General features: G+C 48.0%; 1 protein-coding gene across 4 annotated transcripts; it reads left to right on the top strand.

Moving 5' to 3' along the window:
* Positions 1-412: 412 nt before the first annotated feature.
* SZRD1 (SUZ RNA binding domain containing 1) lies at positions 413-26,813 on the top strand. Of its 4 annotated transcripts, none has more exons than XM_082832450.1 (4): positions 416-486; positions 20,035-20,084; positions 21,823-22,074; positions 23,668-26,813. In XM_082832450.1, exons 1-4 carry the CDS (start codon positions 436-438, stop codon positions 23,768-23,770), a joined length of 456 nt encoding a protein of 151 aa, XP_082688576.1. In that variant the 5' UTR covers positions 416-435; the 3' UTR covers positions 23,771-26,813. The 4 variants fall into 4 exon arrangements, with proteins under 4 accessions (XP_082688577.1, XP_082688576.1, XP_082688575.1 ...); XM_082832449.1 differs by having other exon boundaries at positions 21,820-22,074; XM_082832451.1 differs by lacking the exon at positions 20,035-20,084 and having other exon boundaries at positions 413-486; positions 21,820-22,074.
* Positions 26,814-26,986: the final 173 nt, after the last annotated feature.

Below are 26,986 nucleotides of genomic sequence, written 5' to 3'. Positions count from 1 at the left end.
GGTCAATGTTTTATCTCCTGTTTCACTTTGTTGAGGTATAAAAATGTTTTCAGAATTTTGAAAAAGCATAATATGCAGTTTATGGAAACTACGACTTAAAAAAAAGTAATTGTTTGCCCTTAGAAAAGATGGTTCCAGGGACTCCCACTGAGAGAGAGAGAAGGGGCGGGGGAGGGGGACGGGGAGGGGGCGGGGGAGAGGGAGAGAGAGAAAAATCACGTTGCCCTTAAGAAAAATGGCAACTTTCTGATTTCTCTGCCCTCTCCCAAGATGGCTTCCTGGATGATCTTGGGCCTTGGACTGAAGCCTCTTCCGGGCTTGGAACGGGGCGGGGTTCATTGAGCAAAACCCTGCGCGCTGGCGCCCGCGACCGAGACGCGACTCAGGGCGCAGGCGCGGATAGGGGGTGGGGGAGGAGGGAAAGCGGCGAGTAAGATGGAAGATGAGGAGGTCGCTGAGAGCTGGGAGGAGGCGGCAGACAGCGGGGTAAGGAGGAGCCGCCGCCCCGGGGCTGGGCCGGGCGGGACCTGGCGTGAGGGAACCCTCCGGGGAGCGGGTCTGGGGATGGTTCTCCCCGAGGAAGGATCCCGCACGCCGGACCGGGGGCGAAGGAGAGGCCCCCGGCCCCAGAGCGCCGTGAAGGCCTCTTAAAGGGGCCGCGTTCCATTTCTCCCTCCACCTTTGCCCGGTGCGCCTCCTTCCACCCACCACCCCCTTAGCAACGTGCACGTCACCCGGGGCGCCACACCCGCCCCCCAGGGCCTGTTTTTCAGGCGCCTGCTAACCCGCCCCAAGTTCCTTTGATCCTTCCTTTTCCAGTCGGCCCTCACCCCGCCCAAAACACCATTTTAAAGTTCATGTGCTTTGAAGAGGAGCTACTCACCATGTGGGGAGGGGGTGCGCGGACCTGGGGCGGCAAGCCCGGCTCCGCAGAAGAGCAGGAGGAGGAAATTGAGTCATTTCTGGACCCCTCAACTCTGCTAAAATCCCCCACTGCTGTGCGCCATACGCCACGGTGGGCGAGTCTGGGGTTTTTTTCCTCTTTCAATTTTACTCTGAGAGCCCGCGGCAGGCTCGTCTCCCGGGGACCTCGCCGTAACAACCGAAAGCCCAGCGGGCAGCCTCTCTCCCCGAGGCCCACCCAACGATCTGAGCACCGGGGAAGGGTCTCGAAGTGTGATCGCCGGGGTCGAGGGGGGAGGGGTGCGGTATGTGAAGTAGGCGCATTCCTGGGAGAGGAGGGGGAAAATGGACCGTTCAACTTCGGTTTTTGGAGTTTTGTTTACCTCCATAAGCTATAGGAAATTAGTTTTTCTTAAGCCGAATAGCCAGTTCCATTAGGTTCGTGTTTAATTTGGTCTTTTCAGAGTATGTGGTTTTGTGGTGACCCTTGTGAAGGTGGGGAGATGTCTTTTTGTCCTCCCCGTGTTCGTGTCTGTTCAGTGCTGGCTCGAGTGACATCCACCGTGAAGGTTTCTGTGTCGGAAGTAGGGCGTGGAGAGCCGAGTGTACCGGGGTAGAACAACGAGCTGGGTTTTTTTCCCCCAAGCGCACTTTAAGGGTGCTTGTCAGAGCTTGAAGAGGTCGAGAAACGGATCCCTTAACATTTCCTTAATGTTGAAACTTTGGCGTTGAAGTTTTTCCCGGTGGTGGTTCAGCGTTTCTCTCAAGGTCTTTGTTTCCCACTTAGCATAATTGAGGATTTGAAGAATTAATTCGTTCAGAAGGTATTCGGTACAGCTCTTATGTGCCGACCATCTTTCTTGGATTTTGACTTGAGTAGGAGAGCAATCGAAAGATTTTATAGGGAGCAACAGGTGTCAGCTAGGTATTATTCATTCAACAGACATTTGGGAGTGTCTGCTCTGTGCTAGACAGCGTGCTTAGCAGTGACTTTGTGCCAGAGAATTTACAGTCTCCGGTAGGGGCGTTTATTGCCTACCACGAATGTGAGTGAATCATTCAGAACCCCTCATGCTGCTCCCTGCAAAAAAGCTTGGCCTACAGTTTGAATATGACTCAAATGATAAGTTTCTTGAGCATCTTGTCCTTTCTTTGTTTTTCCTCACATGTTTCAAAGGGACATGAGTTTCTCATGTTAAGGAATAAGAAAATAAACAAAAATGAAGGTAGGGTTCAGAAATTGAGGATTGCTTTAGTTTTTCAGAACTGTTAAGCTGCTTAGAGATCAGCTAGCACACGCCTGCATTTCATAGCTGAATAAACACCAGAGATGTAAGATTTAACTTAGATCTTTCTGGTGCTAGTCCAGTATTTGTACTGTACTTTACTAAAACCCTTTATAAGTGCCAGGTACAGAAATAGAACCCAAACCTTGTTTCATTGACATCATGAGCAGTACTGCCAAAATGCAAGTTCCCTTATATAGCTTTTATTTAATTGAAATAACCCGTAGAGGTATTACCTTCCTTTAGTAAATAAGGAAACTGGGGTTTAGGGAGTAACCTCTCTTGCTCAAGGCACACAGATAGTAATTGGGAAGCTGGGATTTTGACCTGACTCCAAAGCTGGATTCTTTAGCATTTTGCTGTCTCCCGCCTGGGGACCTATGGAAAATCTGGGAGTTGGGCATTAACTTTCATTTTTAATATGTTTGTTTTGGGCTTATATTTGAAGGTTCTCTTGAATTTGATTCCCTTTGCGAATTTCACAAAGGGTCTTGTAAATGTGCATTTTAGAAGGAGGGGATGAAGCATAGTGTCCATATCACTGGGAAACCAACTAACTATACAGCGTCTTTCAGACGTACCCGGTTGCATATGTAAAAGTCTCAGCTTCAGGTTACCCTGTCTCTCAACTGATATATGGTAATGAGTGTTAAATTACACATACACAACCCCTTGCAAAAAAATGAAACACCGGGATGGCAAGACTAGCAAATGGGGTTGACTAATTCTAAAAGTGAGCATTTAAACTTTATATAATTTAGAGGCAGTTCTAATCCTTGAAAGTAGAGGCTTTTGGTGATCCGTTTCCTCCAATACCACAAAAGAATTTTGCCATCATGCTAGAATTTTTTTCTTATTTGTCAGTACATGTGAGGTCATTGTCTCCTTTGTATTTTCAGAACACTCAATATCAAGTTCTGTTGTGTCCTTCAGGGGAAGACTGACTTTGAGAAACACCTCAAATATTCTGTAAATACACTGCTTTTTGCTTTTAGTTAATATGGTGTATCTGATATAAAATTTTCCCTTTACCTGTCCTCCCAAGGAGTTACATCCTCAAAAAAAGGACAATTCAAAAAATGTAACTTACATTCCGTTGAGGAAATGCTTCTTTAAAAATATGCTGCCTTTGGGAGAAATGAAAATGTAGAATTGAGTTAATGTTGATTCAAACTCTAAATTGCGTCCTTGTCTTAAGCACATCTCAAGGGACAAATAGCGTACAGTAGTTTGTAATCCTTACTCCCCCCCGAAATTAGATCAGCAGTTTGCTCAAGTTGAAAAAGCGAAAAGGGCTCACGTGCCCAGGGCACAGCAAAGTAAGGTGTTTGCAGCAGAGTAAGGATTTTATTGCAAGGTGCCAAGCAAGGAAGTGGGAGACAAGTCTCGGATCCACTCCAACTTGGTCTTTTAGTTAAGAGTTGGTTTTTTGTTTTGTTTTGTTTCTGTTTTTGTTGTTTTTTGTTTTGGGGGGTTTTTTGGCTGAGCCGCACGGCCTGTGGGATCTTAGTTCCCTGACCAGGGATTGAACCCGGCCTCTCAACTTCAGAGCATGGAGCCCTAACCACTGAACCTCCAGGGAATTCCGTAGGAGTTTTTAAAGGGGAAAGAGAGGGGAAGCTGGTGGTTAATCATGCTCTTGTGACATTTCTTAATCATAGTTCCAGGAGCCAGGCTGTCTGTGGTCTATGTGCCTCCTGCCCGGTGGTCTGTGACCTGGTGGTCTGGACGTGGAGCCTGCAAAGGTCATCTTGTTCTGAAAACAACTTAGGCTTGTGCATCAGTGATGTTATCAGAGGTTACAATCTTCAGATATCTGGTACTGGTTAATTATTACTGTGCAAGCATGGGGTAGAATTTAGAGGAGGAAAAAGAAAAGGGAGAAGGGGAAAAGTTTAAAATCAAAGCTTTCTTAAAAGCTGGTTAATGGACTCAGGCTCAAATTTCTGACAGTTTGAAGCTTTATATTCACTTGTTGTTTAGACACACAAAAAAGATGACCTAGTCCATCTTGTTGGTAATGAGCTAACCCAGTCCTAGGGGAAGACAGATAGTACATAAATGGAATTGGACTGGTATTTATTATAAAGAGTTGGCAACCTTTCTAATTTCCTTGCATCTCAAAAGTTGCGTTTTATTCTTTTTCGCAAGGGCAAGTCATGTAGCTAATTGGAAAGAAATGCATCTTGCGGAAGTTAAAGGATACTGGTCTTCTGGATTAAGAATTTAAATTATGTTTACTTTCTACCCTCATTGAGCTAGTCATCTAAACATTAGCCCTTCAGCAGTACTGCATGGTATATAAGTCTCTAGTAAGGTGCCAGTAAACATGGACTACCTGCTGTATTCCAGGTACTAGGCACAGCACAGTCCAGTGGAGGAGTCAAGTGGGGCAGCACTTTCTTTGGAAGAGGCACAGACAGGGTACCGTGGCTGGGATCAGAGACAGTCTTGTAGAGAAGGTGATGAGATTTGAAGGACCAGTTGAATAAAGCAGTAGTAGGTCTGAGAGGGGAGGGGCAGGTAGAATGTAGGACAAATGCACACATAGGCAAGGAGGCAGTGAGAGAAGAGTTTGCAGCATTGGGAGAGCTACAAGTATTTCCTTCTGGCTGGAGGGTAGGGTGTTGGCAGGACTGAGTGGAAAGAGATGAGGCCCGAGAGGTATGCGGAGAGGTATGCAGGGGCCAGATCAGGAAGAGCCTCCTTGTACTTGGTTCTGGGGAGCTTGGACTTTGTCCTGAAAGCAGAAAGGAGCTTTGGAGGCTTTTTTTTTTTTTTTTTTTTTAGCAGAGTAGTGACATAGTTAGTTTTTAATTTAAGAGATAAGACCTTTGATTTGCTTATCTTTCTTTAGAGAAGAGGCCATTCTCCCTGAAGTGTGGCTGCCACCTCACTTTGGGGTCTTCAGTGCTACCTGTAATTGCTGTCATCACAGAAGGTGTACAGTGGCTGTGGATAGCGGGCAAATACTAGCTATTTTGGGGCTACCTGGTGCTGATTTCCTTATGTCTGTCCTTACAGTAAAGAAGATATTTAAGATTTGTGCTATCAGCACAAATCTAGGTGTACTGTGCCCAAAGGAACCATTTCTAAGCTGTTTCTGGTCCTTTTGGAAAGGTTGAGTTCTAGGCACTGATATCTTCAGAAAGGACTTTCTATAAAGCAGTTAGTTTAGACATGATTGTGCTGAGCAGTCTGTCCCTGGGACTCTGGAGAAAGCTTTTCACTCGTAACTGCTCAGCTCTTTTCTTTGAGGCTGCATGGGGGTCTTGTTCCCAGCATGCTCTGGGTGTACAAGAGAACTGCCATGGTGCTGTGGGTTGGAATTCGGAAAGTTGCTTTTCCTTCTACAACAGGACAGAACTGTGTGTCTTTCTAAAGCTTTTGGTAAAATCCTCCAAGAGAAAAGGCACTGCTGTCTAGATCTGGTGACTCAAAAGTATTCTTGGGGCCAGCCCTTTCTTTCCAGTTTCTCCCTTTACACTGTAGTGGGCCTCCCACAGTTAATGTCAGTTTCTGGCTGTATCAGTTAGCTAGCCTTCACAAGGTGGAGTCGGTTCTTTCCTGCACACTTTCCATGGAAACAAATTTTTTCCTGTCATGACAACTACTGACTTGTTGGTTTCCTAGGAGAAGATTGAGTTTAGCTACTTTTATCTGTGGCCAAAATACAAAATGAAATGTTTTTTTTTTAAGTGGTAGCTATAGAGATTTCTCTTCCCAAGGGTTTTTTAAACTATGCTAGCCTCCGCCAAGCATCCTTCTCCTTAACATCCAGCTCAGCTCTATGCAAGATAAAGGTTAAAACCAGCCACCACAGAAATTAGCAACAAATCCTAACAGTGGTCTGTGTGTACTTAAAGAGTCTTAGCCCTGAGGGTAAGAGATTTTAAAATGTCCCTCACAGTAAGTTATCCACTCCCCACACCCAAAACTCTTTTCCTTATAAAATGAACACAGGAAATAGTTATTCCTTTCTAAAAGGAATAATAAATATGTACAGTTAAAATTGCATTCTTTGGGACTTCCCTGGAGGTCTAGTGGTTGACTCCATGCTTCCAACACAGAGGATGTGGGTTTGATCCCTGTTTGAGGAACTATTATCCTGCATGCCGTGTGGCGTGGCCAAAAAAAGATTAAAAAAAAAAGTTGCATTGTTCAGGGGTGTGATCCTTAGATGAGATTATACAGGACAGTTATGACTCGAGTCTGGAAAGGTCAGGACTGTCGTTACTCTTTATAGACGTTGGGAGCCAAATTACCAGCCCTCATGCTCTGGCCTTCTTGGCTTATAAAAGCATTTGCGACCCTTCAGCTGTCAGTTGTGTTTCTGCTACCTAGTTGCACATCTCGGTGGTGAATGAATGAACACTGCCTATAAACCTGTGAACTCCCAAATTCCACTGGCCTTTCTGAAAGGGCTTCTTAGACAGCATCTTGAGAGCTCATTACTGGGCAGGTGGAGTGCCTTTTTACGTTCATTATCCCATTCTGTTTCAGTGACCTAGTGAAGTGTAGGTACTATTATTCCTAGTGTCCAGGAGAGGAAATCACACGGTCGGTCTCAGCCGACGCCTTTGGCATCCTGAGCCTACACTTAGGGATCTTTTTGGACAGTTTGTTTACCTTTGCTTCTTGGCAGATATTTAACTAGTTAAGTGCTTTAGGGTGCTTAGTTGCTAGTTCCTTTGAAGTATTGTATTTGTTTTGCCTGGGATTGACCTCCTGCTTCTGGATGACCAGCTAATAAATTTTGTGTATCTGAGAAACTTGAACTCGGTGCTCAAGAGCCAGAAGGACAATGCTTCTGTTAGCTGTTAATACTAAGAACAGTGACTGCAAGTGATTGAAATCTTTCTTTTAATCTTTTTTTTTTTTTTCTGGCCGCACTACGCAGCTTACAGGATCTTAGTTCCTGAACCACGTATTGAACCCAGGTCCTTGGCAGTGAAAGTGTGGTATCCTAACCAGTGGACTGCCAGGAATTCCCTGAAATCTTGATTATAAATGGGAAATAACTTTTTAACATCTAGCCAAGCAGAGAGAGAGAGAATGTAAATAATTTTTGCTCAGATCTCTTGAGAAGATTGAACATCTCTGCTATCTTAGGATCCCTTTATCTGTACTTCACACTGCCAGCCCTCGGGTATTCGACCTATAGACTTTTTTGGGGTGCACATTGTTTTTTAAATATTGAGTCTGAATGTCTTTACCTGCGTCTTGATTCCTCTCAGTCTCCTCTCTTCCATAGTCCCCACCGCATGTTACCTACCTACGTATTGTGTTACCTGTTGTGTTTTGTCCTGCCTGCTTTATTGATTGACTTGGCCCTGGAGGCATTGTTTGCTGACCCTCCTGAGTGCGTGATTCTAACTAGCCTTTGGTGAAGGCGCCCTTGGGTGTTTGAATAAAACCTGGTGTTGGGGGGTGGTAATAGTGACTTTGCTCCGTCTCCCAGTCTGTATGCCTAATGTTTCCTTTGGGAGAGGAGACTTGCTGTCTTCATTCTAAAAGGTAGCAAGAAAGGATAGCCTCTGCCAGTCAATGATGCACTTCCACCATCCGTGGCAGAAGTCAGAAGTCTAGGCTAAGGGTTCACGTGCCATGTCTGATTTTGGGGCAAGTCACTACCTACTGTCAATGAAAAGATTAATCAATAGTCAGTCTAAGTAAGAAATGGAAAATTTTATTCTAGCCAACCTGAGGATTATAACCCGGAGACAGCCTCTCAGAGAGCTCTGAGAACAGTTCCGAAGAGGTAAAGGGAGAGGCCAGTAGATGTGTGATTTTGGCGAAGGGGTGCATGTGCTTCAAGCACACACCTTGGTAGAAGGTTACTGCTGTTTACGAGGAACAGGTAATCTCAGTTAATGTTTTAGTGCTTTCTAAGTATGGGAAGATGTGAGAAACTGGGTCCATAAAATCTTTGCCTGAAAATATCTGAGGGCCATTTCTGCCAGTTTTCCCAGAGCACAAAGTGCCTCATCCTGATCGTCACCCTGAATGCTTTTCAGGTGTATTGTTAGGTCAGTGACTGCAGTGGCTAATGGCCTGATTCTTGTAGAACTGGATGGTGGGCAACATTCTTTATTGTACAGTCCCTTCCCTTTCGGTCTTAATTTCAACCAAGGTTTGGGAGACATTTCCTGACCAATTTGCCCCATGGCGCTAGGAATGCTCATTCCCAGGTCAGGTGAGGATTTTGTTGATAGGCCACTTAGTGTGCTATTACTCGACTAGGCCCTGTTAACAGTAGCCAAAAGCTTCTGGACCACCTGACTTCCTAGTCTGTTATGGTCCAGGAAATGGTTCCCTCTTGTTGCTTCTTCCTGTATGTAGGGTTAGACTATTACAGTCATTGATCTTACAGAACTGTATATCTGGTCAATTGTTTCAAGTGACCTAGTCATCATTAATTTTATTGGAGGCTCAGTCATACATTTGGTAGTGCAAAAAATTATAATCTTGTAAAACAGGTAGAATACAAGTAATAGAGCTAGTAACGTTAATAAGGTCATAAGTAAGTATTTAAGCTGAGAACTTGCATTAGGTGCAACCCAGTATCTCCCCAGGTTGTCTGACCAGTCTGTTCTGCACCAATCACTGTGTTTAAGCAAACTGATATATTGGCATTGTACATAAAGTTCACCAAAGATGTCTGCATGTACAAGGCAAGTGGTAGGTCATTCTGACTCCTTACAGGATTGAGAAAGGAACGTTATCTACTAAGGAGGTGCGTAGCCGACACCAGAAGAAAAGTGGATCTTTACCGTTGAGCAGGTATTTCTGCCATTGGGAAGGTGTGGTTAATGCATAATACAGGTGCACAGTGCACACTAGAGGGGGAGGGAGGGGGCCCAAACGGGCAGAGGAATCTTTTGTGTTTAAATTTTTCCTGTTTTGTCTTAAAATAATTTTTATGTCATCACTACCTTTCAGCTTCGTTTTCCTCATTTGTAAAGTTAGATTAATAAAATCTGCCTTGCCTGGTGATGAGAGGTAAATACAGCATTGAGTACATAAAGCATCATTCAAAGACAGTGCTGGAGCAGAGCGTGTTGCTGCTCTGAGTGTGAGGGCTGCTCTCCAGCCATCGACAGTGTGGCCTCTGTCCCATTAGGGTGCAGCAGGACTGGCTGAGGGGTCTCTTTCTTGGCGCCCCAGAGGACTAATTTGTATGTTGTTTTACTCTAAGAGTTGTATTGCTTAGTGTTGTATGAAAAGGGAAAGGAGAAAGCAATAATAAACATGGAGAAAGGGGACCCCCATTAGACTCTGCTTCCTGTTTTATTCCAGGGGTTGGGCTCACCACCGCTACTCCCACCCCTGCCTGTTCCACTCCTTTAAGGTAAGGGACTGTGTGAATTCCCTCCCCCATGGAGACCCTCTGAAGAGGCACTCGAAGCAGAATAATACATCGTCTCAAGATGGCAAGTTACAGAGTTTCTGAGGGATACATCTAAATTGCTAGGCCTGTTCTGGAAATTTGTTCCTTTGGGGCACTTCTTAGATTTAAGATCTGGACTTTGGAATTGAGCTCTGCTGTAGTCCTTCCTCAGGAACTGTGGGCTTGCACTCACCTGGCTTGGGGTGCACAGGCAGGCAGGCAGGTTGGTGATCCCTGTCAGTCTTTTTTTTTTTTTTTTTTCTTCTGTAAGCGGGCCTCTCACTGTTGTGGCCTCTCCCGCTGCGGAGCACAGGCTCCGGACGCGCAGGCTCAGCGGCCATGGCTCACGGGCCCAGTCGCTCCGCGGCATGTGGGATCCTCCCGGCTCGGGGCACGAACCCGCGTCCCCTGCATGGGTAGGTGGGCTCTCAACCACTGCGCCACCAGGGGAGCCCTCCCTGTCAGTCTTTATTCTACTTCTTAGTTACTGCGGCCACACACCAGCCACACTCCTGAACCTTTTTGCTTCCTCCTCTTGAGGTTTAGGGTTCAGTTCTCTCACTTACTAGTTGCATAGCCTTTGACAAGTCAGTTAACCTCTGAGCGTGCCGCAGGGGTGCTGTACATCGCTTGAGTTGTGGTGAGGATTAGGGTGGTGAAGGAAGGACCTGGTGCCTTCCTGACACATATCTGTGGCAAGTGTTTGGAGAGTGTGCTCCCACCACCACTACTGTGAAGTGCTTAAGGCAGCCTTAGATTTTATTTGGAACATGGAGAGTGTCACTGCCTTTGGATCCGGAGAGACCCAGTTCATATTCTGGCTCCACCCCATAGTAGCTGTGGAACCATGGTCAGGTTACATAACCGCCTCTGAATTGGTTTGTAAATCATTTGTAAAACGGGGATATAGCGCTAAAATCTTGTTTCATAGGATTGTTCCTTGATTTATGTGTTGGGTACTGTTTTAGGCACTCCGGACAGCTGTAGTGAATGAAGTTTCTACTCTCATAAAGCTTACTTTCTAGTGCAGAAAGATGGACAATAAATAATAAATAATATTTTACATACACACACAATGAAGAAAAATAAAGGAGCATAGAAAGTGACTGGCAGGAGTACCTTTTTTGTTTTTTATTATTTATTTTTATTTTTTTAAAATTTGGCTGTGCTGTGCAGCTTGCGGGATCTTAGTTCCCAAACCAGGGATTGAAACCGGACCCTCGGCAGTGAAAGCGTGTAGTCCTAACCACTGGACCACCAGGGAATTCCCCAGGAGTACCTTTTCTTAAAAACAGTCAGAGAAGGCCTCTCAAATAAAGATAGGCTGAGAGAGCAAGCCATGTAGAAGCTGCAGAAGTACATTGCAGGCAGAGGGAACACAAGTGCAAAGGCTCTAAGGCCGAATTGTGCTTATTTTATCTAGTAGGAATGGATGAAAGAGAAAGTGGCAAGAGATGAGGTCAGAGGTAGCAGGGAGCCAGATCCAGTAGAGAATAGGAGGCCGTGGTGGAGATCGCCTTGAAATAGGAAGCCATGTGAGGGTGTTAAACAGAAGTTAACTTGGTTTTTAAAAAGGTAGTTTTGGCTGCTGTGTGTAAAATAAACTTCAGGGGCAAGAATGGAAGCACAGAGACTAATTAGGATACTGTTACAACTGACCATTCAGGGGCTGTTGGTAATTTGGACCAGGGTGGTCACAGAAGCAGAAGTGTTGAGAAAATTCAGAGTACATTTTGAAAATAGAACCAAGAGGATTTGCTGATGTGGGTGTGAAGGAGGCATCGAGATGAGTGCAGAGTCTTTGGCCTGATCCCTAGAAGACTGGAATTGCTGAAATGGGGTGGGTAAAGGGAATGTGGCAGGAGCAGGTTTGGGTGATGGGGTAAAGTGAAGAGTTGGGTTTTGGACACAAAAGGTTGAGATACTTTTGAAATGCAAGTGGGAATGTCAAGTTGGCAGTTGTGTATCAATGGTTTTAAAGCTGTGGAACTAGATGAGATCACTTAATAAGCCAGCTTGGATACAGAAGGGGCAAACTCTTCAACCTCAAGGGATCAGGAGAGGAAGAGGAACCTATCTTGTTATAGGAGAAACCAAATATGGAATGTGAGAGGGAACTACCAGGAGAGTAGTGTCTGGAGACTGAATAAAGAAAATGCTTTATGCATTCTATATATAAAAGCTTACTTCAGTTAATTAATGGACTTCCCTGGTGGCACAGTGGTTAAGAATCCTCCTGCCAATGCAGGGGAAACGGGTTCGAGCCCTGGTCCGGGAAGATCCCACATGCCGCGGAGCAACTAAGCCCGTGTGCCACAACGACTGAGCCTGTGCTCTAGAGCCCGTGAGCCACAACTAGTGAGTCCGTGTGCTGCAACTACTGAAGCCCATGTGCCTAGAGCCCGTGCTCCGCAACAAGAGAAGCCACCGAAATGAGAAGCCTGCACACTGCAACGAAGAGTAGCCCCCACTCGCCACAACCAGAGAAAACCTGTGTGCAGCAACGAAGACCCAACGGAGCTAAGTGAAGATTTGGAATTTATGAGTGATTTTGGCCAATGACTGCATGTCTTTGGCAACTTCGACAAGAACAGTTTCAGTGGGACAGTGGGGCTTAGAGAGCTGGATTGAAGTGAGGTGGTGAATGTTACCCAGAGCAGGACCTGAGCCAAACGTTGGGCGCTGGATGAGTGCTAGTTGCTGTTATGCCGACATGACAGATAGGACCCACCAAAGTAGGTCTTGCGCATCAATACACACCGTGCCTCTTGGGTCCTTAAGACACTCAGTCACTAGTTGCTGACAGATGAAATGTACAACAGATGCACATCTTATTCTAGGGTTAGATCTAAAGCAGTGTTGTCCAACAAGTATCATGCAAGCCACATAGGTAATATAAAATTTTTCTAGAAGCCACATTTGAAAAGTATAAAGAAACAAGTGAGGTTAATTTTAATATTTTTAATTTAATCCAATATATACAAAGTAGTATCATGTCAACATATAAATATTGAAAATATATTAACGAGCTATTTTACACTCTTTTTTTTTTTTTGTACTAAGTCTGGGAAGTCTGCTGTGTATTTGGAACTTAAAGCACGTCTCAGTTTGGACTGGCCACATGTCACGTGCTTACCAGCCACACGTGGCGGTCACCACTGCACTGAGTGGTATAGCTGGATCTAGTGCAGAAGAGAGTGTGCCCAAAGGATTCCCTCTTCCTGGGCAGGCGCAGAGAGGTCCAGAAAGCTGTAGCGAACTTGGAAAAGAAAGCAGGAAGTGGTTGTTCCTTACGAGCAAGTACGAATTGTTTGGTCTTTACAGTGTACCACCCCAAAGCCTTTTGTGGTTTTCTGGTGTGCCTAAGTTCTTCCAGTTCGTATCATGCTGGCCCTATGAGTTACAACTAATTTTATGCAGTAGTTTGTTTTTGTTTTTTTTTTTGTGGTACGCGGGCCTCTCAATGTTGTGGCCTCTCCCGCTGCGGAGCACAGGTTCCGGTCGCGCAGGCTCAGCGGCCGTGGCTCACGGGCCCAGCTGCTCCGCGGCATGTGGGATCTTCCCAGACCGGGGCATGAACCCGTGTCCCCTGCATCGGCAGGCAGACTCTCAACCACTGCGCCACCAGGGAAGCCCATGCAGTAGCTTTTTGAGTAGTGTTGATACCAAATATGTTTTGTTTTTTTGTTTTTCTGGGGGGTTTTTTTGGCTGCTTTGGGTCTTCGTTGCTGCACGCGGGCTTTCTCTAGTTGTGGCGAGCGGGGGCTACTCTTTGTTGCGGTGCGTGGGCTTCTCTTGTTGCAGAGCACAGGCTCTAGGCACACGGGCTTCAGTAGTTGTGGCACGTGGGCTCAGTAGTTGTGGCTTGAAGGTTCTACAGGACAGGCTCAGTAGTTGTGGCTCATGGGCTTAGTTGCTCCATGGCATGTGAGACCTTCCTGGACCAGGGCTTGAACCCATGTACCCTACATTGGCAGGTGGGTTCTTAACCACTGTGCCACCAGGGAAGTCCCCAAATAATAAGAACCATTGCTGACTGCAGCTAAAGTAATCTCAGATTGTTTTCCAAACCTAGATTTTTTAAAAGAGGGATGGGTCCATTATCAAATACCTTTCTAGATTTGAATATCTCCATTTAAGAAGTATCTTATTTGGGGTTCCTTTTTTCTTTCCCTCTATTCATGTTTTCATTCTTTCTCCCCAACTTTATTATGCCCCTTCTCTTCTCCTTGAAACTCTAGTCCTTTAAGTTTCTGCAGCTTTCCCTGACTTCTCATGGCAGGCTCGTCCCGCCTTCATTTCTCTTTCCAAAACACTGTTGATACAACCAACATGGCAACTGTGGTGTATCTGTCTTCTCCCACCTGGCTAGGCTCTCCTCATCAGCGGGGATTGCCTTACTCATCTCTGGGTTTCCAGCTTCTAGCACATCTACTTTATAGTAGGTTTTCCATAAATGCTTGTCTCCAGCTTTTTTTTATCACTGTAAAGCAAAAGGAAAATGGCCTTGAGATACATTAACAAAGCGTAGACTTCCTTAGGGAGGGAGCTTTAGAACTATATCCTGTGCCCTACAGTGGCCCACATAATTAAAGTGGAATGTTTTCCTTGCTGTGGGAGTAACAGAGGAAGGAGGAATGTTTTGCGGGAAATGGAACCTTCAAACAGACTAACCTGCGTCTGTATTAAAAAGGCAGCTGATGGCCTAGCTGTGCCCCCACAGGTCTTCTTTGTGTCTCAACTTCTGATTTCTGCCTTTTGCTTTTTCTGAATTACCCAATCATGTTTGCTCAGGAGTTGAGTTGATTTTCTGAACTTGACAGTAATCCTGAAGCATCACTGTAAAATCAAACCTGGGGTGGTACGACTTTGGGTGCTTCCCTCCCTGGAGTTAGTCGGGGGAGGTAGAATAAGCAGAAGCATTGGAGACGGCCAGCCCTACTGGGGCAGGACAGTGTCACTGCCATGCCACTGATGTAGAGAAACAAGGCAGGGATGAAGCACGGAGTTACACATGTCGATATGAAGGTTGTTTGGAAAAGTCTCTATGGATTGCACATCTGGACTTGAAATGACCAGTGGTGCACTTTAAAAGTTACAGAGACCTTCTTATCCGGTTTTAGACCAGATTTTGCTGGTTCTCCCCATGAATTCTTTTTGCTTTATTCCTGAATGAAATTGAGGCCCTCGTGGAAGGAGCCAGAATTCCATCCTTGTGTGTGGTATGGAGACACAGGCACCTTTCTGGGGAGACTGCTCTCCAGGAGGCCCTGACACAGGCAGTCTTTTAGCCAGGGGAATGGGCGCTGATGTCCTGCCCAAAACTTAAAGACATTAGGCCCTGCTTGGGCACTTCCTGCTGTGGTGGGAGTTCGGGAGCCGGAACGTACTTGGAAGGTGGTCTCACCATCAACTCCTTGACAGCGTCTTCTCTTTGCTTTTCATCAGGACCGGTCAGGCTCTGGTTCTGAGAGAAACACTTGTCCTTTCAGGACTCCTATCTCTTCAGATCCCCCCAGTGGTCTGCTTGTAGATATGTGCTCCCCAATTTGGGATAGCTGGACGAGACCAGATGAGCCTGTGGGGCATAGTGATTCACAGGGAGCCCAAGACCCGTTATTAATTCCTTGAATCTGAGAGGAAAATCAGAAAAGATCCTCTTCTGAAATGGAAACTGACAAAGAGAGGCAAATTGCCCCGGAAGAGTCACTTAAATAGTAACTGTTGCTGATAAAAAGATGTTATTTCCTGACTCAGAGCCAAGACCTCTTAGACCTCCATTCAATACAAGATTGCTTGGATTCTTTGGAGTCGTGCTGGCTGCATTGGTGACCAGAGGATTTGGGTTATCAGCGAGAGGGGTGCTGTGGTGGAGCAGGACACCATGCGGTGGGGGCCCTGGGGAGCTGGTAGCCGGAGGTCAGGCTCCGGAAAGGACAGGACACCTCCTCCCACCCCTCCTAGTGTTAACAGATCAGGACTGGGGTTTGTTCACTCTGTCTCCTGCGGGTGTGGCTAGTGTGAGTCAGCTTCACCATCCCTAGGTGAGCTGATAAAGTCTGTTTCTTGGGACAGTAAGCTGTAATGGTGCTGTACTTGCTGTACTTTGCACCAAGGCCCAGAATAACCTGTTTCTCTCTTCTGCCTTTTTTTCCTCACCTCTTAACCTTCTCACTTTTCTTTTTTCCTTTCTCATGCGCCTCTTAGTGTTACAGGAGTGAGGCTCTCACTGTAGTCTGCCTGCCCTTGCACATACATCCTGGTCCTCTTTGTTGCCTCTGCCCCTTTTGAAGGTTGTGGCTGGGTCACGGCTTAGGCTGTTTGAGGCGTCTCCTCCCCTCCCATGCTTCCATTCCCAGCTCTCTCCTGGAGGTTCACGTGAGCATAATCATTGCAAGACTAAGGTCCTCGGCAGCCGGTGAAGCTGTGCTGCTTCCCTGGGTGAGCTGAATTTGCAGATGTTGATGTCTTGTGTCGCTCACCCGGTGGCTGTGGCCTCCCCTCTGCCTCCCATGAGGATGAGCGCATCCAGAACCACCTTGCTCCCCACTGTGGCTCTTCATGACCGCCTGCCCCCATGCTTGCTTTCTTTATGGTTTCGCTTGTTCTCTCAGACCAAGAAGCATGTACCTCATTTTTGTAGAGGGGTAGCTCCACAGGAGAAGTGATACCTGTGCTTGGTAACAAGAGATCTTTTGTTTAGAATTTTGACCCAAAGAGAGGTGGCCACCCCACTTAGCAGAGAGCATCATCTTCTGGAGTCTCTTCAATGCTACTTGACAAACAAAGAGCTTTTCTGGAAGGAGAAGCCGTAGGAAATCAAACTTTCTTAACACCTCCCCTCTGATTGCTTATCCCCTAAAACTTGCCTTGTGTCCCGGTGACGCTTCCTCACTCAGAGCTGAGTTATAAAGTGATGAGCTTATGGGTTTCTTTCACTAACACAGAAGTCCTTGGTCCTCTAACACAGGAGCCTTGACCTTGGGCCGGGCCTCTGTGCATCCTTTTAAAAAGAGAAGGTGCCCTTAGATAACTAGATTCTTTGTTGGGGCCCACATCTAGATGCTTCCTCACACATTCTGAGGCCTGTTTAATTCCTTTGGGCTATTGCATCTCTGGAGGAGACAAGCATTCCCCTTGTAGTGCGCCCTGTAGGAAAGTTTCCACTTGGTCCAGCTCTTCAGAGCATGAGTCTGAGAGCAGATTGATTGCAAAGCCTTGTCCAAGGAGAGAATGGACTGACTCATGGTACCTGGACAGACTCCAGAGTGAGATGCAGTGCCCTCTCTAGCTGCTGGCAGAGCACCCCTCTCCTGCTTGGACGGCGCTGAGCATGCTGGTGTACAGCTGGCCATCTGGAGATGGCAAGGATCCGCTTTCCACCAGAGCTGTTGGGTTCATATCTTGTCCTCTCATCTGATGGAAGAATTCTTCAACTCCGATAAACCATCCTGTCTGACGCGATGGAAATTGATGGGAGTATTAGTTATTGGAGTGCCAGGGAGCAGTGTAGGATTCAGGGGCTATATGGAAGAGAGGATCAATAGCTAATGACTCTAGCAGCATTTCCAAGGGTTTGAGCACTCCTGGGGGTGTGGCAGCACGGGACAGGGCCTCCAGAGGCTGTAGTTCTAGGGCTGCCTCCATGATGTACACCTTGTGACCTTGGCTAAGTTCCTTAATCTCCCTGAGCAACTTGCCTTCATCTGACAGAGACGGATACAAGCTACTTTGTTTATCAAACAGAGTTGGTGTGCCAGAAATGAGTGTTTGGGAGTGTATTGACAGCCATTAAGCATTATAGTCCGTATGCCCTCTTGAAAGGCTTCTTTCCACCCGAGCTGTATTTGCTGGGCTTGGGCAGATTCCTCGTCTTCCCTAAGACCCTAGAGATAGAAGGAAGCAGTTTGCCTTCCTGAGAGGAAACCCGGAAGCGACCCCTCAAATTCAGCCACTGTAATGTGTATTTTTCCACAGTGTTTTAAAAAATCAGCTACCGTGTTAGGCCCATTTGCCTCTTGTCTTATTTGGCCCTTAAGGAGATATGAAAGCCAGAGTTCATATAATGACGTTTAAACATTTAGAGCTTTCCCATAAAAATCTCCTAAAATAGCAGCCCTGGCCGTGTCCTCCAGGGCTTGGCTGCCTGTCTGTAGGAGGAACGAGTGTTCTTTGGTGCCTCACAGCCCCGCACCCCCTCACTGTGCTGCCTGCTTATGGAGTTTGGTTACTTGCCCGCCTGTGGAGGCATTTGATTTTGACCGTTTGAAGACACCTGAATCCCACAGATGTGAAACCTTGCATTTATGATGGAGAAACTTGAATAGGAAGTCTCATCTTCAGATTGGAGCAGAATGATAGTGTGGAATTTTAAAACTGCACGTTATTTGTGAAAAGCCCATAAAAGGTAGTGGGCATTAGACTAATGTGAAACATAGTATTTACTCAGGCAGTAACACTTATTAATCCAAAAATTTAGAAGATTTACATTACTGACTGTGCTGTGGCATAGATTCCCTTAGAGTGCGTGTCTGTCTGTTCACAGAAAACATCTAGGCCATTCTCTTACCCTCCGTGCACCATTTCTATTCAGTCATTTAACAGCCATCGGGTGCCAACTTGTGTTCCATGCTTGAGTGAGAGGTTTTTGTTCTGTGGCTTCCTACCCCCTCCAGAGAGTTGATGGTGCCCTCAGAATACGGTTTGTTGTGCTTGCCTAAATATACTTTGGGTCTTTCAGAAAAACAAAAAATTTTAAACACAACTCAGCATCAGTCATAATGAGTGTCAGTGTCAGACTCGATTTGAATTCAGCTTCATATGGTTAGGCTAGCTTCATCTTGCTTACAGGAAACAAAAATAAGGACATGGAGAGACAAGAAGTAAGAGAGGAAAACATACTTCAGGGGATACTAACCAAAAAAAAAACTGGCATAGCTTTATTAATGTGAGATAATAGATTTTAAGGTAAAGAAGATTACTTCACAATGATAAACTTTAATGTACTAGAAGGAATAATTCTTGATTCTTTCTGTAGTCCATAGATCAAAGAAATCAGTAAGAATGTAGAAGATTTGAATAATAAGGTTAACCAGCTTGAACTGCACAAGAAATACAGAGCATTTGTGAAAACTAGCTACACGCTGAGCTCTGAGATGGAACTCAGCAAATTTCAAAAACTTTTTACTAAGGTAGTCATTCTTAACATTTTGCAAGTAACAGACTCCTTTGAAAATCCCATCCATCGTATAAGTCAGGGTTTCTCAGCCTTGTCACTGTTGACATTTGGGGCTAGATAATTCCTTGCTGTGGGGCTATTCTGTGCATTGTAGGATTTTAGTGGCATCTGTGGACTCAACCCACTAGATGGCAGTAGCAGCTCCCTTCCAGTAATGACAACTAAAAATGTCTCCAGACGTTGCCACACGTACTGGTGGACAAAGTCACCCCTGGTTGAGAACCACTGTTATAGATCTACTCTCCAGAGAAATACATAATTTTGCATAATCCAGTAGCTGGATGGTCTTGCCGTTGCAGGTTGGTGGAACGTTTTTTAAGAAAAAGCAGTGGGACAGCCAAGGAGCCTGGAGGTTTGGGCTGTGCTCTGTGCACAGCTTCCCTGTCCCGTGCATGGAGGCTCGTACACGAGGCTGTGGAGGAGTTCCTGGTGCTGAGTGCCTGAGGACTCTGACTTCCATCCAGTTCCACAGGTGTTAGGCTTCTATTTTGTTCTAGGCCTTTTGCTAGGTGCTACTCACAGTTCAAGTCCATATGAGTAAGAAAAATAGATCATAAAATATGTGACACACATGATCATGAAGGAATGTAAAAGGGAGAGCTTATGTCTGAGGAGCAGGTGATTAACTGTATGGAATCAAAGAAGACTTCAGAAAGAAGAGGTGGACATTCAAGCTGGGTGTTGCAGGATAAATGAGAGTTTGCAAGGAGGCGGAGATTGCAGGCAGGCGGATCAGCACGCTGGGTTCTGGGGGCTGCCACAGTTCGGTTTCGCTGTGGTGTAGCACAGGGACAGAAGCTAAGGGGATGTGTGGGCGAGGCACGCTTAGGAGCTTGGACTGGATCCGGCCAGCAGTTGAAGTGTTTTAAGTAGGGAAGTGACACAGTCAGACTTACGTTTGGAAAGTTGATACGACTGGCTCTGTGAAGGACTGATTGGTGACCAGGAGACTAGTTGGAGGCCATGCAAAGAACCCAGCTGAAGGATGAAGTCTAGAACTCTCACCGCAGCCACGGGGATGGAGGGAGATGAGCCTGCAGGGAGTCAGAGCCCCAAATCCCGGAGTCTCATAAAGGGAGGGCTGCATCCGTTACTTCAAAGGACACAGTAATGTCCCTGGTCAGAAAGGACAGTGCCCTTAGCTCTGAAAATAAAGACGTAAGTTTTTATTTGAGAGAGATTTTTTTCCACTTTTTATATACATTTTTTTCCTCTAGGAAATAGACAGACGGTTGGAAAAAAAACTGAAGATCACACAAAAGGAGAGGTAAGGCTGCTGTCTGGTCTGAGGGCTCATGCTCTCTGCCGTGAGAGCTGGGCAGTCAGTGGTGTTCTCCAGCTGGCCGTTAGATACAGGCAGGTCAGGCTCCTGGGCAGCGAACCCTTCCCTTAGGGACACGGTGGCTTGCGGCTTTGGCAGTGAGGCTGGAGTGTTGCACCTGCCTCCTGCCTTAGTGGGCACCCTGTGTGAGGTGGGGGGTGACAAGTCAGAAGGCTTCGGCTTGAGGCCTGACTCTGAGGTTTGGAGCAAGTTGTTTCCCTTTCTGGACATCACTACTTTCTCTCTCTGTGACACGAGGAGGTCGGACAGATGATTTCCCTGGGCCCTCCGTGACTTGGTGGCTTGGGGCATTACGAGGGTATCCTAGAAGAAAAGATTCTTGGGAATCCTTCAAGACCTTTAAGGATAGCTTTTTTCCCCCACCCAGGCAGCAGAGGAAGTGGGTTTCCGAAGCAGGTGAAAGTTGACTTCAGCAGTCTGTCTTTGCCCTGGTAACCTGTCAGCTTCCCCCAGGGACAGGCGGCAGGGAGGAGGGGGGCCTCTCTGGACTTGCTTGATGGGCTGCACAGTCATCCCCAGGGAACTGGGGGTGCCCTGCCCGTCTGCTGACTTTCCTGGCTCCCTGCCTCTGTGATCCGAGTGCTGGCTCCTTGTCTGTCTGCTCATCTCAGCAACGACACTAGCGCCTGGTTACAGTCCCCTGGCCATGCTGTCCTGTCCCACCCAAGACTTGTTCCAGCCCCCCTGGCAGCAGCCCTCCAGTACCTACTCCTCCTGACAACCAAGGCTCTGAAAACAGGCCCCTGAGCGCTATTTGGTTCTGAAGAGAAGCTAGTTGACTGCTCTGGGGAGGGTCTCTGTGGCTGTTGAGGGGTGGCTGTTCCTGCCTGGATCCCTTGTTCTCCTGTGGCTTTTGTTTCTTTCCCTTCCTGTGTCGTTTTCCTCCTCCCCTTGTGGACACATTGCCCGATGTGCACATCTACCAGCCTTGGACAGTGCTTTTCCTTTGAGCACTGCCAAGCACTATTTCCAGGGTCATCCTTGACCCCAGCCCCGCCGCGTCCAGCAGACCAGAGAGCCCTGGTGAGGGAGGGGTCTCTGCTCAGAAACTCTTCTGAAGAGGCCATCCAGTGTCTGGAGTAGCTTGTCTCTGGGAGGCACAGGACACTCACCAGAGGCTGAGGCAGTTTGGTAAATCCTGTCTTGATGCCAGGCAGGGACGGTGGAGCTGGAGTGTTTGGTCTGAGCGCATGTTGTGGGACCTTGACTGGGAGTGAACACTTTGCTGATCCCCAAGCTAAGGGGCTCCCACCGCACTGGCCTGTTACACGCTGGTCTGTGTAGGGAAGCTGGGGTTTTATCTGAGGCCATTGGATTCTGGACAAGAGGTGTTTTGCCGCAGGGGCCCGACAGTGGTTGATGTGACTTTGACGAACACGGGGATAGAAGTTCCAGAATGAGCTGACGTTCCTGCCCCCCTTGCCTGGGGTTCGGTCTGAGGAGCAGACCTGTGGGCTGCATGAGCTTAATAGGCAAGGTTGCTCTTTCGAGAAACCCTTCTTGAAGAGTGAGAATTTTGATGTCTGGTCAGAGGCCAGAGAATAACGAATAGAATTAGGAGGGGGAGGGAGAGAAAAGTGGTGAGGGGTGGGTGTGGGACATGGATGGGGCCTCTGTAGTCAAGGGTAGGACTTGTGAAGCTGTGTTTGCTCTTTGTCAGCAGGAAATCCAAATCTCCTCCCAAAGTGCCCATTGTGATTCAGGACGATAGCCTTCCCACGGGGCCCCCTCCACAGATTCGCATCCTCAAGAGGCCCACCAGCAACGGTGTGGTCAGCAGCCCCAACTCCACCAGCAGGCCAGCCCTTCCCGTCAAGTCCCTAGCACAGCGGGAGGCAGAGTACGCGGAGGCCCGGAAGCGGATCCTGGGCAGTGCCAGCCCCGAGGAGGAGCAAGAGAAACCCATCCTCGACCGGTGAGTGTAGCTGGCAGGGGTGACCTGCCAGCCAGACTTGACCACTCCACCAGGCCACCTTGAGGAGGAGGAGGAGGAGAGTGGGCTGGCTGCCTGCAGAGTAGTGAAAAGCAGGCAGAATCATGGCCGGAACCATCGTGGCTGCAGCTGCCCACCCCGGCTGGTAGGGCTGGTTTGTTGTCTGCACTGGCTCTGGGACTGCTCTGAAAGCTTTGCTGGCATGCTGCCTCTGCAGGCGCCAGGGGCCAGTGTGGCATACAGGGTAAAGGCATGGACTTTGAGTCAAAATCAGCCAGTCTGAGCCCATCTCTGCCACTTAACTTCTTTTTTTTTTTTAATATAAATTTATTTATTTATTTATTCATTTATTGGCTGCGTTGGGTCTTCATTGCCGCCCGCGGGCTTTCTCTAGTTGTGGTGAGTGGGGGCCACTCTTAATTGCGGTGCGCGGGCTTCTCATCGCAGCGGCTTCTCTTTGTTGCAGAGCACGGACTCTAGGCATGTGGGCTTCAGTAGTTGTGGCTTGAGGCTCTATAGCGCAGGCTCAGTAGTTGTGGCGCACGGGCTTAGTTGCTCCGCGGCACGTGGGATCTTCCCGGACCAGGGCTCGAACCTGTGTCCCCTGCATTGACAGGTGGATTCTTAACCACTGCGCCACAGAGGAAAAGTCCCCCTTTGCCACTTAACTTCTGCTTAACTTAGACCTACTTAACCCCTCTGTGCCTAGTCTGAAAAATGGTGTAATGATCGTACCTGCCTCGTCCATTTGTTGTGCAATTAATTAAATAAGTGGGTTCTGGATGTTATCTTTTGGGCCTTATAATGGCCCACTGTGATGTTTCTGTGAATTCTCTAAATTCTTTTTTATTCCTGGCATTTTTTTCTTTGCAGTCCTAGAGGTTGTATTATGTAAGTTTGTCACCTCCTGGTAAAGCAGTATTTGTTGAAACAGCCTCTTTCTAACTTTGAGACTCCTCCTTGGATGGTGTATTCTGGGACTTGAAGTGCTAATCTGTACCTTATTTCTACGCCTTCATTATTTTGATGGACTTCTGTTATCTCTCCTGTAAGCCTTCATTTGGCAAAGTAGAAAAAGTCCATTTTCTTGTAGTTTTCCACAGTAATATGAGTCAACCATTAATCCCATGATTTGGAGAGAAGCAGGAGAGCAGCAGTGGCGGGAGCCAGGTCACTCTGATGAGCTCTTGGTTAGAGGTCTTTACCTTGGCCCGACCTCTGGGGAGTCTGTGCCGTGAAGTTCTGTGGAAGAGATGCTATCCATGGTCACTGCCTCTGTACAGGATGGGCCCTTGAGCACTTCCTCTGCCTCCGGTGAATGATGGCAAACCAGCCTGTGGGGAAGAGTGCTGCAGGCGCTAGAGGTGAACATGGACCGTCCACCCCACCTGCTCCCAGGGGCTTCCCAGCTTGGAGCTGCACTGAGTCCGCTTGCCAAAGAAGCAGGCTCAGAGAGCCAGAGTTGGCTAATAGCCACTGTGACTTCTGCCCCAGCTGCAGAATTGGTTGATTTTAAGATTTAGGGGCCTCTTTTATACCCTTTTTCAGGCCTCACTCTGATCTTCTTCCCTTCAGGCCAACCAGGATCTCCCAACCTGAAGACAGCAGGCAGCCTAACAATGTGATCAGACAGCCTTTGGGTCCTGATGGATCACAAGGCTTCAAACAGCGCAGATAAACGCGGGCAGGGAAGGATGCCGCCGCCACCGCCGTCACCACCTCCTGGGTCGTCCGCTGCGGGTCGCATTGCCGTGGCAGACAGCTGGACTTGAGCAGAGGGAACGACCTGACTTAATTGCACTGTGATCCCCTTTGCTCCGCCCACTGTGACCTTGAACCCCATGCACTGTGACCTCCCTTTCCCCCCCTTCCCACTGTGATTGGCACTTCTACAAGGGCTGTCCCAAGTCCATGGAAAGGGAAAGGGTGGGGGTTAGAGGAGGGTTGGGGGGACCCACCAAGGACTCAGAGTAGAGTCAGACAGTGCCACTTGGCCGCTTGGGGTGAAGCCAGTGCCAGCAATAACAGTTTATCATGCTCATTAATTTGGGATTTCAAAACACAAATGAGAACTCCCGTCCACCCACCCTCAAGTGCATGTCTTCATCACTTAAAAGCAAGTTCCATTTGAAGATATCCTTTCTTTTTTTTTTTCTTTCCTTCCTATTTTTGTTTGTTTATACAAATATTTGATTTGCAAAAAAAAGTACATGGGAGGGGTTTTAGCAGTTTAATGAATTTTTAATTGAGAAAGGGTAGTTTGGTAGTCTACTTAAAAATGTTTCTGGTCAATCCACTAGAAACATTAACCAATAGGATTTTGGTGAGCTTAGCTTCTGTATTCCTACTGCCGCCGAGAAAAGGGGCAGGGCTCTGCAGCCCAGGACAGATGAGCACCCCATGCCTATACCTCCCTCCCCCCAACTAAGTACCAGAGCATCTGGGCCCTACCTGGAGACTGGGCCAGCTCTGTAGGCTCAGAGAGCCTGGGGAGGGTGCCAACCCCTCACCTTTAGTATTTCGGGAGATAGGGAAAGTGAACAGACTTTCCCTTCCAAAACCCCTCAGGGTGGTTCCCTACCAGCTGGGCTTACTACTTCTAGAAGAGGGCAGGGAGTGAGGCTGCACTCCCGGGCTTTAGGAGTGAGGCTGCAAGCCTTGCTCAGTATTTTGCTGTCAGCACAAGGAAAGCCAGGAGAGAGTCTGACTCCAGGACTCTGAGCCTCCTGCCTAGTGTGGTCAGAAGGTAGGTGGGTCTTCCCACTCCAGCAAGGCTTAGAACTCTCAGGGGTCTGTGGAGCACCATCTCTGTTGATGGCATCAGCTCGGTAACTCTACCCGGTACATTTCCCTTGTGAAATCACTACCTTGGGAGCAGACCATTCTGAATAACATTTGGGGAAAGACAAGCTGTGCATTGCAAAGATTGGTAATGACAGACGGGTTCCCCATAGGCCTAGGTTACCCTCGACCCCTTTTTCCAGAGCAAGGGCCTGGAATGAAGGCAGTTTCCCCTCGGTCTTTGGAGCCTGGAGATTTGCTTTGGCTCTTTGAGGTGGAAGAGGCTTAGGGGGCCCAGCCCAGAGCAGCTGTGTGTGTACAATCTGGTCCCTCTCAGGCTGTCCGATCTCTTCCGTTCCACTTCGCCTTATATCCCTCAGCCAGCCAGACGGCCTCCTTGCTCAGCAGATGAGTTTTGGAGTGGTTGGTGTGACATTTGTGATTAGGGCAGCTCGCGGTGGCCAAGGTGGCAAGCTAGGTCTTGCAGACTCGCTCCACATTTGGTTTGCTGGCTCTCAGCCTTGCCCTGTGGCGATGCCAGCCGGGCCCAGCAAGCCTTGGCCCACCACATCTTCCCATTAGGAGGAAAGGTCAGCTGTCGGTTAAGTCAGTAACTAGTCCATAGCACAGGCTTGTAACTGCGTGAAGCCAGGATATTGTCCGTGAGCAGAGCTGGAAAAAAGCTTCAGTCGGTAAGAACCCACAGAACATTGAATGGCGCCCCCATTGCTGTTCTGGGGGGAAGTGACCTCCAGGCGTGGGCAGGGAGAAGGCTGCTGCTGTCTTTACAGTTCCACTGCCCTGGCCAAGTTTCCGCATTCTAAACGGATCGTGTCCATCCCTCATGTAATAGTGGTTTCTGGCCCAAGATGAGACTGTCCTTTTCAGTTGGAGAAGGCACAGAGGTAGGCCAGGTGGGAAGGCCAGAAGTGCTGATTGCTCAGCCGTCGGGACCACCTGTCCTTGCTGCCCTCCTCTAGTGGGAGCCAAGGGGAGGCTGGCTGATGGGTGTCTGTGCATCAAGGATGTAGTAGGGACTGATGCTCCCACCTCCCTGCGGCCAAAGATGGGGCTCTGCCCGCTGTGTGCCTATCACCACCCACCAGCGGTCATGTCCTGGCTTCCCAGATGGAGAGGTGACAGGCAACATTTTAAAGAGAAAGAAATGAAAACAGGAAACTATTGTGTTGGGGGGAGGTGGGAGGGGAGATGAGAGAACGGTTTGGATTTTGTGTGTGTGTTTGTGGTTGTTTTGGGGGTTTTTTGGGGGGGGGTAGTTGTCTGTAACTTTCCTTAAGTGCTTTTTTTTTTTTTTTTTTTTTAATTTTTTAAAAGTAAGCTGCAGGCTTTGGCTTGGAAAACCCCAGGGGAGTTGGGGGCAGAAACCTGAGGCTGCTGCCCCTTTATCTGCCTTCATGGTACTGTCCCCTTCCCCCAGCTCCTCCCTGACTCCGTGAGCCAGGCCTCAGACCTTCCAGCTAACTGCTTCCCATGAGCCACTACTCTGATGTCAGCCTATAACCAAAGGAGCTGGGGGTCTGGGCCTGGTGACCAACCCTTCTCCGCCCACTCAGTCAGGGTGCTCCCCACCTGCAGGCAGGAGGCAACACCCTATCTGCTACCATCAGCCCCTTCCAGAGCCCACTGCCTCACCCCACCCTGTCTAGCCCAGCCGTACCCTGCTCTGCCCCATCTGGGGATGCTCTGCTCAGGGATGGGCCGGCAGGGCTGCCCCAGCCTCCCTGGTAGGCAGAGACTCTGGAAACCTCTGGGGTCCTGTTTTCGGCCATGTGATCCCAGGGGTGCATATGGGCCCCTTGGGTATCTGAACAGAAGGGCATGGGAGGGAGGGCCGCACCCCTGCAGTCCTGCTCTGCTGGTCTAGCGGGTAGCTGCCCACCCTACCCCACCCCGCACCGCGGGCTCCTGAGTTGGCAGATTAAGCATTTTATAAATTGTATTTTAAATACATGTTTTAAACTTGTCAGAACCTTGTCCTCATTTCAGTTTCTGGCCTCCTAACCTCTTGCTGTGGCTGCTTGTTTAACCACTGGGAAGCTATCTCTGCTCAGTCCTAGGGAGGGGCTCTCGCTTTGAGTAATAGGCCTGGGGT

The sequence above is a fragment of the Leucopleurus acutus genome (assembly GCF_964270905.1).
Source record: "Leucopleurus acutus genome assembly, chromosome: 2".
Classification (NCBI taxonomy): domain Eukaryota; kingdom Metazoa; phylum Chordata; class Mammalia; order Artiodactyla; family Delphinidae; genus Leucopleurus; species Leucopleurus acutus.
Note: the sequence above shows the minus strand (reverse complement) of the source record. Positions and strands in the feature narration are given on the sequence as shown.